A 16,502-nucleotide genomic window follows, 5' to 3' on the forward strand; every position below is an offset into this window, starting at 1 on the left:
CTACGGCAGGCAGGGCTCCCCAAAGCGCCGTGCTTGCTTACAAAACAGCCTCTGTGTCTAGGGCCTAGAAGTCCTTTCCTCTCAGCAGAGCTCATGGATCGAAAACAGTGCCTACCAAGTCTTGTAGGTAGCAATTCTGTCTGCCCACATGTTCAGGTTCAAAGTATCAGTCACATGCCATTCCTGTCTCCTGTCTTCCACAGCATGGGCAAACACCAGGGTCACAGAGTCAAAGTGTTTCCTGAATACGACCACCTCTCGTGGCATCACGAGTACCAGCTTTACCTTGGTGATGGCCACATTTCCTAACTGGGCCCCTGCCTTACTTCTCCCCTCCCTGATCCCTTCTTCCTTTGCAGACGGGAGCCTCCCAACAAACTTAGGTTACTTCTTCATGCCCTACTGACTGCTTCTGACAACTGTTCTTACACTTGGAATAGAGTCCAGAGTCCTCACCGGATACTACAATACGCACTCGCACATGCTCGCCCACGTGTACGCGGCTACCCCTGTTGATCTCTCATTCACTCTGGTCTGGCCATCTGTTTCCCAAACACAGGTTGCTGTTCCAGGACTTTGATACTCTGCACTGCCCTGACCTGGAACTTTCTTTCCCATCTGTGTGCTTGGCTCCCTCTCCTACATGAGATCTCGGTTCTAAAATGCCAGCAAGTCCTTTCCTGTCTATCTCATTGAAGAAGGAGCAGCATCTTCTTCGGAACGTTTTTTGTAGCCCTTCCCGGTGTTGGTCTTCCCAGTTTATGAGGTGCCATTATCTCTAAAGTCTGTAAGTGCTGCACAAATCCTACTGCAGGCTGCATCCTCCAGAGACCAGAACTGGTCCAGGCACATGGTGAGTATGGCACACAGGGCCATCAGGACAAAAAGGAAAAGGGCATCCAACAGACAGAGACACTTGCTGAGGCAGATCTACTGGGCCTTGGAGCGCAGGCCTATAGGTCTTCATGGTAAGCCTCAAGTTCCCCAATCCCCGTCTCAATCCCCCTGACACCAATTTCTGCTGTTCCCCAATTTGGACTCCAGCCTCAGCCATGGGTTTCCTTTGGCCAGGGAAATGTTCACAGAGTTCAGGGAGATGAGCTGAGGCCTTATCAGCTCTGGCCCTCTGCCTCACCGTGAGAACATGCCTGGGCATGCCTGTAGCTGTGATGCAGAAAAAGTTCCCAGGAGGGAGCAGCCAGTACAAAGGTCTTACCAGCAGGAGGAGGAGCCAAGGGCCAGCATGGCTGTGCCCGGGGAGAGGTAGCCAAGCTGTATCTGCAGGAGTCCAGATCTAGAAGGCCTGGGAGCTGGGCTGTGCAGGAAAGACTGAGGAGTGTATCCTGAGACTTCATATTGCCTCGAGCACCAAGGTGACACTAACACATGGCCTGAGGAAATGGGGAGACCAGTGTAGGGGGACAGGAAGAGTACACTAACTATAGTGTGAGGTTGTAGCTCCTAAGGCGGGTTGAGTCAATGACAGTAGCCCAGGAGTTCTGAGTCACTCAGAGGATCCAACCCCTACCCCCAGCCTCCGTCTCTCGCATGCCCCTTTTCTCTCCTCAAACATTCAATGCCTCTTACCTCCAGCTACAACTTACCTTTGTCCTTTCCCTGTCCAATCCTTGTCATTCCTGTCAAACTTTAGAAGTAATTCTCAGGAGCCAGAGAGATGGCTCAGTGGGTAAGAGTACTTGAGAAAACACAAGGACCTGAGTCCCCAGCCCCCTTGGCTAGGTATGGCTGTGCTCTAATGGTGACTGGTGGGGACAGATGGATCCCCAAAGACCATGCCTCAAAGAAATAGGGCAGAGAGCAATCGAACAAGCCATTGGTGTGCTCCTCTGGCCTCTACATGTGTGTGAGCATTGGCAAAACACACACACACACACACACACACACACACACACACACACACACAAATAAATGTAATTCAAACAAAACAGATATAAACAGATATAATCATCTACATAAAGATTTAAACCATGCCCAAGACAGAGTTCAATGACTCTAGCCATGGTGAGAAGGCTGGTATAGGAATTCTCCAGAAGCATTCAACTTGTCTGGACAGCCTCATTGAGCTTGGCGAGGTCTCTGACCCACAGCTGCAAGCCGTACTCTGGGTAGCCAGCTGCCTATGGGAGGCAGGTTGGAGACTGCCTCTTGGCAACTGCAAATTCAGGGAAATTAGAGGTTGGTGTTTGTTGGTTTTGGTTGCTTAGCAGCTACACACCATGGTGGAGGTGGGGCTAATCCAGAATGGGAAACCCCTACAGGCCGAAGATCCCTTACGACATCCCTACAAAGTGCATGGGCATTCAACCTGGGCCCACTGAGAAACCAGGGCCATCAGAGACGCCATTCATTGTGTGTCCCCAGCATCTAGGGGCAACCTGACCCTGGGGGCAGTGGGACTGTCCTCTAGAGTCTGTCCCTGTGGCTCTACCTCAGTCTTATGGGTTCCTGGACAATTTAAGAGATGGGTCCTTGGACTGGAGAGATGGCTCAGCGGTTAAGAGCTCTGGCTGCTCTTCCCGAGATCCTGAGTTCAATTCACAGCACCCACATGGTGGCTCACAACCGTCTGTAATGGGGATCTGATGGCCTCTTCTGGTGTGTCTGAAGACAGTGTACTCGCATATATAAAATAAATAAATCTGAGAGAGAGAGAGAGAGAGAGAGAGAGAGAGAGAGAGAGAGGTGTCTTCTAATTTACCTTGTGATTCTGACTGGGCAGAATTAACCCGCCTGGTTTTCTGCTGTGTACAATCAGTAGCTCTTGTTTGTCTACCCTCCACCCCACCCCACCCCACCCCTTAGAAACCTCAACCATCACTCCTGTCTCCACCCTACATGTTACTAGGAACACAAACAGCCCTGGGGTGCTGAAGAAGATGAGTCAGCCTGTACCCAGAGTACCTAGAAAACAGAGTAAAAGGCGTGACAGGCTAATGCTGGAATTGTTAACAAGGCTTCCTTCTTGGTGTATCATACTAGCCTGTGATGTATCAAAACACCTTAGTCTATCATACCAACGGTGATGGCAGTAAGGGTGTGCTGTAGGAGCGGTCTTGACTGCTGAGCATTGGCGTTCAGAGTCCTGCCTCAGCAAAACCCCAACTATGGGAGGCATTTCTTGCCCCACCCCAGCCTCAGCACCTGAGTCTACATAATTTAGGGGACAGAGCTATCGACATCCCAGAACGCCCTATACGTATCACCACCTAAACATTATATGGTTTGTCTGAAAAGAAGGCCTGAGATATCCCAGTCCCCCAAGAAGCTGAGAGAAGGTTCTGGGATCATAAGATGCTAAGGGTCAATCAGTCTGAGGCCCGGATGGACCGTGGCCTCCTTGGATGTGTACAGTAATGCTGGATATTGGCAACAGTGTGTCTGAAACAGAAAGACCTCTACAAATGATGCCGAGTGAGGCCAGAGGCTGTTTGTAGATGTTCACTAAGAAAAGTAAGCATCCAAATCAGGAACTATCTCGATAGCTCAGACCCCAAGAAGAAGGAGGGACACTTAGAATTTACCCAGGCAACCCAGACTTTTTCAGAAAAATGCTTTCTTGCCATGCAACAAGGGAAACAGAGATGGAGATTAAAATTTCCATGGGCAGAAAGCAAAACGCTCGCGTGTCTGTCTGACTTGAGGGCCTGAAGTCTGCATTCACGATAGAGAGCTCGCCCGGGAAACCTTGCTGCCCCTGGTGCCTATGAAGACGAAAGCCAAGGAGAGTATGGTGAGTTTTACAGGGCGAGCTATTGAAAGAGAGTCTGACGTCTTGGTAAAGTGACTGGATTTCAGTAGGCACCTGGGGTATGCTGGTCACCTGGGATATGCTGGACATCGTGCTCAAAATAAAATGCTGCTCCACGCTCACTCGGATATTACTCAGCGAAGTGGGAATTTTTCTTATTTTGCTGGTGAGGAAAGCACAGTATAGGGTATTGAATGAAGGAGTCAGACTGCATGCTTCCCACAGCTCAGCTCAAATCACGCAAAGCGGCTGCAAAGATAGGTTTCTGGGACAACCAGGAATACAGCTCTGGAACTTTAAACCCGAAGGTGGTGTTGGGAGAGATGGGAGGTTCCTGAGGGAAGGGATTAACTGAGGCGCAGGTTCTTGGGGAGAACTCTGGAAGGCGTGGTGCGACCCCTCGTGGATGTGAAAGGAATGGCAGTGTGGCACTTGGTGCGCAAGCGTGAGTAGGAGGGATCAATTCAGAGAAGGTGAGGAGAGGGGAGCATGCGTGTTGTGTGGGGTTGAAACTCAACACGGCTCAGTGGCTATTCTAGGGGATCCGGGTCTGAGGAGGGGCATTCTGGGAAGAAAGAAAGAAAACAGATCTTCACTAAGAGTTGACTACCCACGTGGAAATAAGATACAAAAGTGACAGATGGGGGACTCGTCAGTTAGAGATAATTGCTAAATAAGCCTGGTGTCCTAAATCTGAACCCGAGTTAGGGTAGAAAATGAGAAAGAACTCTGGAAAGTTGTCCTCTGACCTCCACAGTCGAAACTAAACGAGATACTCCTTCACACTCACTTGGAGGCTAGAATTAAAAGACAGCACACACACAGTTCAGCCATTCAAGCTGGAGGCCAGTGGAGGACTCAGGTCTCTCCGGAGCCTGCAGAGCTTCAAACTATGGCAAGCAGAATGCCTGTAAAGATACCCACAGTGTCACCCATGCCAGCTAGAGGCATTCCTCCAGCGGGACCATGTCCTCAGTTTCCCTCTGAGGACCATGGCGGACAAGTTTACAGAGGAAAGCCTTCAAACACACTTTTCTTTTTCTTTCGTGTGTGTGTGTGTGTGTGTGTGTGTGTGTGTGTGTGTGTGTGTGCGCGCGCGTGCACTTGTCCTCATGTAACAAGTGAAAGTACGCAGGAGCCCTTGGCTGCCAGAAAGGGGCATCAGATCCCTTGAAGTGGAGTTATAGGTATTTGTGGGCCACCATGTAGGTGCTGAGAACAGAACGCAGGTCTTCTGTAAGAGAAGTGTCCTTTAACTGCTGAGCCATTTTTCCAGCCCCCTTTTTAAAGACCGACTCTCATGTAGCCCAAACGATGTAACCAAGGATGACCTTACACTTCTAATCCTCCTGCCTCCAATTAACCCTGGGTACTGGGATTGGGGTGGGGTAGGGGAAGGGCGGCATCTATGTTTTATTTACTAGATAATTAAATTTTAGAAAGGAAAATATTTTTGTTTAAAAATTGAGTATTGTAATTTGCTGCTCCTAGGATTTTTATCTTATAGTAAAACGCATTCTTTTCTCACAAACTTACACATGTTTAAGTGCATTTGGTTAATACTGTCAGTTTACCAGGATCTAGAATCATCAAGGGGACAAATTTCTGAGCATGCCTGTGAGGAAGTTTCTAGACCAGACTAAATTAAGGTGTAGAGACTCACTGTAAGTGTGTGTGGAGATCCCAGCGTGAATAAACAGGAGACAGAACACTGAACACGAGCGTTCATCTCTCTCTGACCATGGACTCGGTGTGACTGGCTGCTTTCTGTTCCTGCGGTCTTCTCTACCATGATGGCCATCACCTTCATCTCAGGAGCTGAAATAAGCCCTTTCCGTCCTTAAGTTGCTTTTGCCAGGTTGTTGGTAGTGGTGAGACAGCTCTGGCTGTCCTGGAATGGACGATGTAGACCAGCCTGGCCCAAACTCCCAAAGACCTACCTACTTCTGCCTCTACTGGGGTTAAAGGGATATGCCATTATCTGGCTAAGACCTGTTTTATTTCTAAAAGAAGATTTGTGAAGCCGGACAGATGGCTCAGTGCTTGAGGCATGTGGTGCTCTTGCAGAGGACCCAAGTTTGAGCCCCTAACCCACACAGAGTGGCTCATGACCACTTTAACTCTAGTTCCAAGGGATCCGATGCCTTTGGCCTCTGTTTATGGAGATAAAAGAGGGTATGAGTGTCTCCCTGCCCTCCTTTATGGGCTCTGCTTACTCCTTTGCGGCAGGATCTCTCCCTGAAGCTGGGGGTCATTTTCCTCCTAGCTAGGTGGGATGCAGGTAAGCCTCAGCAATTCACCTGTCTCTGCCCTCAGAGCTGGGGTTACAAGAGCAGAATGCCTGTACTGTTATGTGGATGCTGGAGTGTAAACTGTGCAGTGAGTGGGTTTTTTTTTTTTTTTTTTTGGTTCTTTTTTTCGGAGCTGGGGACCGAACCCAGGGCCTTGCGCTTCCTAGGCAAGCGCTCTACCACTGAGCTAAATCCCCAACCCCAGCAGTGAGTGTTCTTAACCACTGAACCACTCTTCAGTCCTGGGGTCGGGGAGTGGGATCGGACTCTTTAAATGCATGGAAAGGAAGATAAGTAAAAACACCCTCAAAAAGAACAAGACGAGGAGGGGAAAAGAAAACAAATTACAGAAGCAACCTCATGATGTTCTGTCAGCATGGGGGACCAGTGTGCCTGGCCTTCAGTCCAGCGATCCTGTGCCTAAGAATTTCCCTGTAGAGACTCACAGAGGTGTTTAGGTAGACAGGGGTCTGGAAATGTGGGCTTCAATAAGGAATCAGGTAGGAAACACCAGAGCCATGCCCTGAAATACCCTGGTGCAGCCCATAAAAGGACCTACAATTTCCTCAGAGGGAATGTGGCCGCCTGTAGAGGTTTTTCTTTAGTGAGTCTATTGGTTTTTGCGAAGGCCCCAAACACTCAAATACTGTTGAGTTGCTTCAGTCTCACATCCTAACAGCGGGGTTTTTGTTTTTCCTTTATCTTTTCTTGTTGTCATGGCGACAAGATACCCAAGATGAACAACTGAAAAAAAACGATTTCATTTGGCTTCCGGTTTCATAAGGCACCACTGCTGTGGGACACCTTGTTGATGTAGAGCACTACTCGGTGGGACACTGGAAAAGCAAGGCTGTTCTCATGGCAACCCAGAAGCACTGATGAAAGGACTGACCCCTCCCCCACCTCAGTGAGCCACTTCCTCCAGCTAGGCTCACCTCCTAGTTAGCACTCTTATGACCCAATAACCTCAGTGGCACTGCCGGCTGGAACAATGGGCCTTTGTGGGGAGAGGTCCCATCCAAATCCAAGACGCTAATATTTTCTGGAGCAAGTAGCCAGGTTTCTCAACCCATCCCTCCCCATACAGTTTATCAGATAGGAAAGTGTGTTTGGCCCCAGACTCACTGAAGAGGCCTTTGGGGCTCAGTGGTTTCACACCACTGGATCTTTTAGGACCACAAGACTCTCCAGGTATCTTTTCCATACACATGGGTATGCAGAATGCTCTATAAGCTGGTTACCAAACCACTTGCTTCCATACTGACCTCAGTCATTCAAAAGACATTCCCCCAAATACTATGTACCAACAGTTAAACAACAGGGCTGTGGGCATAGCACAGTTGGTAGAGTGCTTGCCTAGCGAGCACAAGTCCCTGGCTGGGTTCAATCCTCAGCACCATGTAACGCAGGTGTGCTGTACTCCAGTAATCCCAGCACTTGGTAGAGGTAAGGGGGTCATAAGTTCAAGGTCATCCTCAACTGCTTAGGGAGTGGGAGGGCAGCCTGGGATACTGGAGACTTTGTCTCTAAAGTAAATAATTAACAGGAGCTTACAGAGGCAGAATCCTGGGCATGAGAAAAGTCTTGAAAAATGTTCCTTATTGTTCATATGAGCATGATGTGTGTGGACATATGTGTTCCACAGTGTGGAGGTCAGAGGGCAACTTAGAGCCGTCAGTTCTTTCCTTCCAAACTTAAGTGGGTTCCAAGGATGGAGCTCCGGTTGCATGCAGGTTTGCACAGCAGCGAAGCTTGCTGCCTCATTTCTGAGTACATGCGCTCACCCTCTGTCTCTGTCTCTCTCTCTCTCTCTCACACACACACACACACACACCCTCCCTCTGCATGGGTACACAAGGAATATGGTCTTAGCCTCCCCTGGAAAAACTGCCTTTATTCTATTATACACCCTGTACTGTACACCCTGTCTTTGGCTGGGGGAGGGTCAGCAGGGCAGTTTTTGCTTTTCAAAGCGATGTGGTACAAATATCCTTGGAAAACTACTGTGGAAAAAGGGCAGCCTTTGAAGACCCATAAAAATTTGTCTCCTAGGCTGGGAGCTTACGCAGTGGTAACGGCCACATATGAAGATGCGGGGTCACTTAGTGGAGTTGGCTCTCTCCTTTCACCCTAGCTGGGCTTGGGAACCCGGGTCGTAAAGTTTGGTGGCACTTTTAGCTGCTGATCCATCTGACCGGCCCGCAGACCACTTTAAAAAAACAAAAATGAAAAAAAAAGCAAGAATGGTTAGGGGGGGAAATGTCAGAAAATAGAAGCTGTGAGGGGGGTCTAGCTCTCCTGGCCGTGGGAATTACAGTATAATCCTCTGTAATTAAACCTATGATGTCTTAGCATGAGTTAGACAAGACACCAGTGGGCAGATGGAATGGAGAAAGCGGTGAATCTCCAATCACCTGGCAGGAGGGGACATAGAAGAAAAGCAGTGGGTGCTGCTGGGTGACTGAGCGCACACATGGGCTGCCAGACAGTGTGGGATGAGTGGAGGCTCCCCTCAGCTGCAGCCCAGTCCCACTGAGCCAGGTTCAACAGGTGGGGTGATTCAGGGTGCTGGTTTATGACTCACCACACCCTGGCAGCCTGGCTGGCCAAAGTACATTTCCATACCCATGCTCAGGCCAGAGCAGGCAGACCTGCCTCCTCCTGTCACCCCTTCCTTCCTCCATGCATGGCAGGAAGTCACCATCAGCATAGCGTCTATGTGCCTAATTGGCCATGTGATTGACAGCGTTTCATTTCCTTGAACCTGTTTCCTCACTTGGAGCAGGGCTCCCCACAGTAGCCTTTTGTTAGTCATTTAGGGGGCTTCGACCACCCCAGCGCCTACCCAGTGCACAGACGATCTAACGCAGACTCCCCGTAGGCTGCCCAGGCAGCCAGTTTCTTGCAGTTAGGTGCGCATGTGATCTAAAACCCGCTCACTGGATCTATCACCCACTTGCTGTTTCCTGCCACAGGAATGCTAAACAAGAAGGGTCCCAGTTCATGCCTCTCCTGCTTCACTGCCTGCTTTTAAGAGTCTGGGACAGTGGCCTCGCTGGGGACTTTGTCCAGATCGCTCACCCTTCCCCAAGTCTCCTGCGCCGGTCTACCCCTAGCACTTAGTGCTTGCAATCAAGGGGTCACATTGACAAGACAGCCTGCCCAGGGGCTGCCACCTTTCCAGTCATGCACAGCAACCAAGGGTTTGGGAGACGGAATGTTTAATCCTAGGAATTAAGGGCTAGACATTTCTAATCCCGATGTAGATCAATAAATCTTTTCCAAAGAAAGCCTGACACTGGTGGAGGGTCCCCAGGTGCCTGTCTGGTCGCTAGTACTCAGAGCAGAGCGAAGAGCTCCACTCACACCCTGAGTCATATCCAGGGGTCAGAGCCTAGGAGGGAGTGAGAATCACTTGCAGCGCACTATACAAATCACATGGCACACCTAAGCCTGTTGACTTAGCAATAAATATAACCTTGCCCATTTTACAGGGCCAGTAACAGAACATACTATCTTACTGCATGTACTTGTGTCGAGGCACTAGGAAACACAGACCTGTCATGGAGGAGCCTAAACAGGGAATCAGGGAGAAGCTGGCAGGTGAGTCTGGATCCTGTCCCCAACACAGTCCTCGAGGGGAGCTGTGGCAGAGACGGTAGTGGGGAAGGTGGTGGCAGTGGGCCAGTCATGAACAGAGCAACTTGGCCAAGGGTTCTGTCCCAGGACCAGCTATACAAATGCAAGCAGCAGCTGGCCGTGCCTGGCACTAACTGGTGCTAAGGGGCCTCCTGAGCACTCCTTTTTCTTGTCACCCTGTGAACTAGGGCGGATTAGCCTCATTTTCCTGGCTAGAAAACAGGTTTGGAGCAATTACACACCTTGCCCAGGGTAAAGACCTCAGTGTTAAAGGAAGCATTCAGACCCCAATCTGTTGCCACCCAGTTAGATTTGGGAAAGTTCCGGGATAAAGGAGCAGAAATTCAGAAACCTATCGCTCCACTCACAAACTCGTGTGAGACACTGCTTGGGACACACCTCAGCCTCTGGGCACAGGGTTCAGTCACTTCATGGCAGACTGAGGAATGGGACAATTCTGCCAGGTGAGAAGGGGCTGTGCTGGGCAAGTCTATCTCCCCACTAGGGGTAACATGGCACTGCTGTACAAGCAGGGCCTGCATTTGGAAGAGAGCCAAAGCTTTGCTGGCTTGAAATCATTCAACTTCTATCCTGGCAAGAGCTGTGATCTGCCTTCAGCTCACCGCGGACCAGTGAGTCTTTCCTTATTGCCACCTGCCTCTTCTGCCCTGCAAAAACTCACTCTAAAGACTCATTCTCTGTTACTCTTGTGGTGTTGGGAATCAAACACAGGGCCTCAGGCATGACAGGCAAGTGCTGTAATCACTGAACAATATCCTCAGCCCTACAAGGCTTCTTTTTCCTTAAATTAAATTTATTTATTACAAGTATGTTAGCACACTGTCTATAGCTGTCTTCAGACACACCAGAAGAGGACATCAGATCCCATTACGGATGGTTGTGATCCACCATATGGGTACTGGGACTTGAACTCAGGACCTCTGGAAGAGCAGACAGTGCTCTTAACTGCTATCTCTCCAGTCCACCCTACAAGGTTTTTAAGGAAGATTTTTAATACTTCCTTCTCTGCCCATGGGTCAGAAAGTTTCTCTGTATGACCGGGCCTTTCTACTATGCAGCTTCACTAGAGACCTGGAAAACCAAACAGTGCATACCAAAATACCAACAGAAACCTAAGGCACAGATTGTAAATATTCCTCTCCCAGATTAGACACCACTTTATAGACTTGGCTTCCTTTGATGATTTGGTAATTAAGAATAAATCACTCAAGACTAGAACTAGGGCCTGTGGGATGGGCAGCTGCCACATAAGCCTAAAACCCGAATCCAGTCATCAGAGCACACATTAAAGGTTTCACACGTGCACCATGGTATGCCCCACCCAGAAACAAACCTTTATTATCTCTTTAAGGTTAAAACTAGTCCTTTTCCTGGCCTACCGTGAAGGGAGAATAGGCTTGGGTGGAGGGAGGAATAGACAGACAGGACCACTTCCTCATCTGAGCAGGCCCCGCCAAGTACTGGAACTACCGCTTCTGAGACCATCTCATTCCTAATTCTCTCCCAGGACAAAGTCAACAAGGCATGAACCCACACTTGCCAGCTGAGCCTCATGACAGCAAACCTGACACTACTGGTCTAGGTAAGGACCATGCTATAAAACTGCTCACCACGCGGCTTACCCAGCATTTTAGTCCATACAGTCAGTCCTTCAGATAGTAAATTGTCAAGACTCACATTCAATGCCATAGTCCCACAATGGATGGAATCATCAGCTCTTAAGGGCTGCTGTAATTATCACACCAAGTGATTGGCACCTGGCCCAATAATAAATAGTTCATAACTTTTCAAATGGCCAATCAAGTATCGCAACTACTACACTGCCAATCCCTGAAAATATCCATGGGTATTTTCCTTTCATATGTATGGGTGATTTTCTGCATGTATGTGCACTATGTGTGCCTGGTACTCTCAGAAGTCAGAAGACGGCATCAGATCCCTGGAACTGGAGTTAACAGTTATCAGATAGCATGTGGGTGCTGGGAATGGAACCCACGTCCTGGGGAGAAGCAGCTAGTGAGCTTAACCACTGAGGCACCTCTCTGGCCCTCCATTGCTTATTTTAAATCTCTAACTAAGAGCTAAAAATATAGCTCATGGTATACTTGCCCTACATGTATTTAGGCCCAAGTCCTGAGAAAGGAAGAAGTTAGGTGTGGTGTGCATGCCTGTCATTTGAAGGCTGAGGTAGAGTCCAGAGTTTAAGGTCTGTTTGGGCTATATAGTGAGACCGGCTTTCAAAGACAGATGGGGCGGGGGGATTGGAGATGGAGAGGTGGCTCAGGAAGCTGACTGCTTACAGGTCTTCCAGGAGTCAAGTTTGGTTCTCACCTGGCAGGTCACAATGGACTCTAACTCCAGGTCCAGAGGATCCAACACATTTTTACCACAGGTACCTATACACACACAGCAGTCAAAGATGCCTTTTCCAAGTAATTGAATAGAAACAGGCCTAAGAAAGACTGGCTGGCATCCAACTGCACACTTCCTGTTAGCAGACCAGACAGGCACAAACCTCAGTGCAGTACTCGGGAGGGTCAGCTCACGGTGGGGCTCCAGTCTACTTACTGTTCAGGTCTTAGGACCATCTTTCTGTAATAGCTGATGTCAACCATCTTTAAAATGGGTGTTTTCTCTCTTAAAAACATACTGGATTTATGGGTGATCAGAGCTGGTGCTTAAAGTAAGAATTCAGGACTCCAGAGAAAATGACTTCATTGAAATCGAACTGCACAGACAAGAGTTAAGTTACCAGAGCCTCCTCCAGGTGAGCTGCTCCGAACTGGGGGTTCCCCCAGAGCAAGTGGAGAAGATGAGAAAGCTGCCAAACACAGTGCTCCGGAAGGTAGGTCACCTCCACCGCAGGCATGACTCCGGTGGCTCAGCCACACAAAGCCAATCTTTATGTTCCAATTCAGTTTTTATGTTCCAAGCAAAGTTTAAGATGCTGGAACCTACAGGAGAGCCATGAAGAGGCTGGGTCACTTTCAACCAGACATTTCTGCTCATTTTACAAACCTGCTTCAGACATTTCTTAAAGACCGGAGTGGCAAGTGACACTCCAACTTAAGACTTTTACTTTTAGCTAGACCAATCTCTAGCTAATAAAGACAACATTGTCCTCAGACTGGGATGTGGTCTGCACCTACTGCTTAGCAAGCCACAGAAATCGGGCTGTTTTTCTTCTTTACTTTTCTCCTCAGGATGAAAATGTAAAGATTTAAATATGAGGTTTCAAGCCTTAAGATGTTTTTTCTTCAAGCTGGCCAGTGATGGAAACACCACCTTTAATCATCCCAGCACTCGGGAGGCAGAGGCCGGTGGATCTCTGTGGTCTTTAATTCTAGGACAAACCCCCAAAATGCCTCTGACCATTTTTATTGATATCTCAGTCCCTAACGATGGAGTTTTTGTAAACTACCACTAATAAGGCACAAGGTAATCATACTTCCCAGTGTTGACATAAACTAGGCTGGGCATGGTGGTACAGGCTTTGATGAGGCCAGCACTTGGGAGGGAGATAGAGGCAGAAATATGTCTGAATTCCAGGTAGACAGATCCTGTCTCAAAAAAAGTAAAATAATTCAACCGCTAACAGTTCACCACAGAGGTAGGAAGGATAGTAATATATACCCTCATTCCACATCTTCCTTCACAGCCTACCTCAGGCATTCCTTAACAAATGATACTCGGACCTACAGTGGGGAAAGAGAACTAACTCAGGACCCACTTCCAGCAGAAAGACAGGGCATCAAGCGGGGTATGGGGTTGCTGTTCCACAGTCAAAGCTCTGACCCTTATTTCTTCTTCTGTGAGAGAAAGAACTCGAAGTGGCCTTGAGTAATAGTAGTCTCAATCTTTCCCATCACGTAGGACAAAGACATTCAAAGACTGCAGGACTTTCAGGAGAGAGAGCTCCTCTTGGTGAAGAGTGGAAACCCTGAATGGACTCAACACACGTCACCTCGGACAGAGACACCGTGCTACAATAGCAATGCGGCAAAAATGACGTACTAGCCCCAGGTCTGGAACCATTCTGTCAACGAGGCCAGGCCCAGGTGACAATCTGGCTGACAACGAACCTTGGAAAATGTTGTCTACAACTTCTGAGTAGGAACTGTTTGACAAGCAAGCACAGCTACAGCCCCCACGAGAGGCCAAGTTTATTTTGAACACCTGAGCTACGCCTATGCCCAGCCCCACTTACCTACACACTGAAATGACTTATGGTCTGAGTAAATTAACTTTTTCAGAATGAGACAATCTGTGAAAACAGCTCATAGCTGCAGTCAGTGGCAGCGTCACTAGCAGGACTTAAAGGCTGGCAGTCATCAAACTGGTCTTCTCAAGCCCACTTTTGTATTAAATAACTCACTTCATAAGCACTCAGATGTAACTCACCCACTCTTTTTTTTTTTTTTTTTTTTGGTTTTTTTTTTCGGAGCTGGGGACCGAACCCAGGGCCTTGCGCTTCCTAGGCAAGTGCTCTACCACTGAGCTAAATCCCCAACCCCTCACCCACTCTTTACAAAGCCATTGCTCCTTGACTAGAGTCACCTCTGATCCTTATGACATGAGTTTTGTCAAAACACCAGGACTCCTCACAGACCAACACATCTATTTGCATTCCTAGCCACTGAGATTAGAGGGCAGGTAAGGACACACAGTAGGCATTACCCAACGACTGTTGGGAGGGCTTGTAAAACATGCTGTCTCCAGTGGCCCAACAACAGCTGACTGCGACCAGGCAGGATGATCTTCAGGTGACAACTCCCTTCACTGTGCTTCATTTCCAATAGGAAAATTTACGCAGGAGCTCAAGATTGCTTAGGTTAATAGGTAGAAATAATTATTTGCAAAATGTTGAAGATTGCTTTCAATTAGTCAAATTGAATTGAAATAGAAACTAGTGAGGAGGGTAATGTTATTCTCTACCCTAATGGCAGAACCTAGTAGGTGCTGTCCAGTGGCTAGTTACAGTACAAACAGCAATCCAGTCAAAGTTAGTGAGAAAATTCTTACCTGCTCTAATAAGCATACTCCACTCCAAAACAGAACAGGGGTGGGGAGGTGGGGCTGGGGTATGGGGCTCTATTAGCCCAGAGGGCTTAGACTTTCTGTGCAGTAGGGATGCACAGACCCTTTTCTGTAGGTCCTAAGACAAAACCTGGGGTTCTAGAGGAAGCACATTAGCTTTAGTGTACATACGGCCTCTGCACAGGGAATAACTCCTGGATTATTTTAATGGAAGGAACCAGGCAGCAGAGTGAACGTTAGACTAAGATGCCCCAGAACCTAATTGGGTTAGGATCAAATCAGCACTCTCAGCTCCTACAGCTCACAACTTGCTTATCGATGACAAGAGACTATAATGCCAGCTCCTGGTGCAGCTCATAGCTGCAGTGCTGCACTGAGGAGGGCAGCAGGCAATGGGGAAGGGAGCTGCACCTCTTCTCTTTATTGACAAACCCTGGTATCAAGGTCTGTGCCTACACACATGCTGAACTCTGTCCCTAGCTCACCAGGGCAGGGCGTGGGGGGAAAGGACTATAGGAACTAATGCTTGCCTGTGTGAACCCTACACATCTGCGGGTGCTTTTCAAGTCCTAACCACCTTTACATAAAGAGCACATGTTATTGTTAGCCTTCCTTGGACAGCTGCTCACCAGCGCCCATTCCCTACCTGCCATCTAAATGAAAAGCTACGTGTGCCTTGTCTGTAGTGGTCAGAGTCTAAATCTGGCCAAGGATGGTAGCTTACTCATAACCCAAGCAACTGATGGAAGATCCCCAAGTTCCAGACCGGGCTATATGGTGAGACCACCGAGAATAAAAGGAGAAAGTGTACTTTTAAAATCTGTCACGTAGTAAGGGTAGCTAGTATGTTTATCAGTCACTACCTACACCAAGACCTTTTCCCACTTAAAAAATTTTTATTAAGAAATAGCATATACACAAAAGCACAGAAACATACATTTCAAAAAGCGCCCATCCAGTTTGAGAAAGAGCGGTGGCCATTCCTCTGAAAACCCCTTTGTCCTCCAAGGTCATTCTCAAAGTAGCCGCTAAGCATGATCTGCACATCAACTCTTTGCTTCACTTTTGTTTACCGTGTATTTTTAACAGCCTGTTTAGACCTTTACCAAAGCGAATCACAATGGATAAATCCTCCTGTGGCTTGACTTTTGGGAACATCATTACATCATGCGTCCGTCATCCATGGTCACATGTGGAGCTGAAGTTCATCTTCACGCCCGTGGAATTCCATGATGGGCATGGGTCGTGCTAGTTATCAACACAAATGCTGATGGGATGGATCCTCCCAGACTTTTGTTGGCTTAGGTTTTCTTTTCTTCATTACCCAAGATGACATTAAGAAATATGTTCATCCTTCTCCTGGCAACATTTAGGAGTTTCTCCAGTATGTACCTATGGCTGATACTTAACTGTGCTGAACTGTTTCCAAAGTTGTCCCTAACCAAACCTGTTGACAGATAACTGATCTACTTGAGATGGCCGAGGGAAATAGATAGATCAACTGTGAAACTCGGGAAATGCACTTAATAGAAAATCCATCATTCTGATACAATGAAAATGCCAGGTACCCTGTTTCGGCTTACTTGAAATGTACTTTTTAAAAGCAACACATTTGACTTCAAAGTACTGTGTCCTGTATCTCAAATGTTTCCAAATATGGTAACTGAAAATGGCAAATTCAGAACATATATGATGGGCACATCATCATATGTAAAAAGATATCTCTATATATTTTATATTACCAC

The 16,502-nt window shown here is 47.9% G+C and overlaps 1 protein-coding gene across 2 annotated transcripts; it reads left to right on the top strand.

The window, feature by feature from the left end:
- Positions 1-4,084: 4,084 nt before the first annotated feature.
- Ankrd40cl (ANKRD40 C-terminal like) lies at positions 4,085-16,286 on the top strand. Of its 2 annotated transcripts, XM_087569504.1 has the most exons (5): positions 4,085-4,242; positions 9,555-9,663; positions 11,228-11,302; positions 12,390-12,565; positions 13,594-16,286. In XM_087569504.1, the coding sequence occupies exons 2-5, from the start codon at positions 9,585-9,587 to the stop codon at positions 13,735-13,737; spliced, it is 474 nt and encodes a 157-aa protein (XP_087425630.1). In that variant the 5' UTR covers positions 4,085-4,242; positions 9,555-9,584; the 3' UTR covers positions 13,738-16,286.
- The last annotated feature ends 216 nt before the right edge of the window (positions 16,287-16,502 follow it).

Source organism: Rattus norvegicus, chromosome 10 (assembly GCF_021556685.1).
Source record: "Rattus norvegicus strain SHRSP/BbbUtx chromosome 10, alternate assembly SHRSP_T2T, whole genome shotgun sequence".
NCBI lineage: Eukaryota > Metazoa > Chordata > Mammalia > Rodentia > Muridae > Rattus > Rattus norvegicus.

Excerpts from the sequence above, each read along its gene's own strand:
- Ankrd40cl (XM_087569504.1), top strand. The coding sequence starts at position 9,585 with ATGTACTTGTGTCGAGGCACTAGGAAACACAGACCTGTCATGGAGGAG. Across the intron at positions 11,303-12,389 it reads ACCTGACACTACTGGTCTAG|AGCTGGTGCTTAAAGTAAGA; the intron begins GTAAGGACCATG and ends ATGGGTGATCAG. Across the intron at positions 12,566-13,593 it reads CAAACACAGTGCTCCGGAAG|GACAAAGACATTCAAAGACT; the intron begins GTAGGTCACCTC and ends CCCATCACGTAG.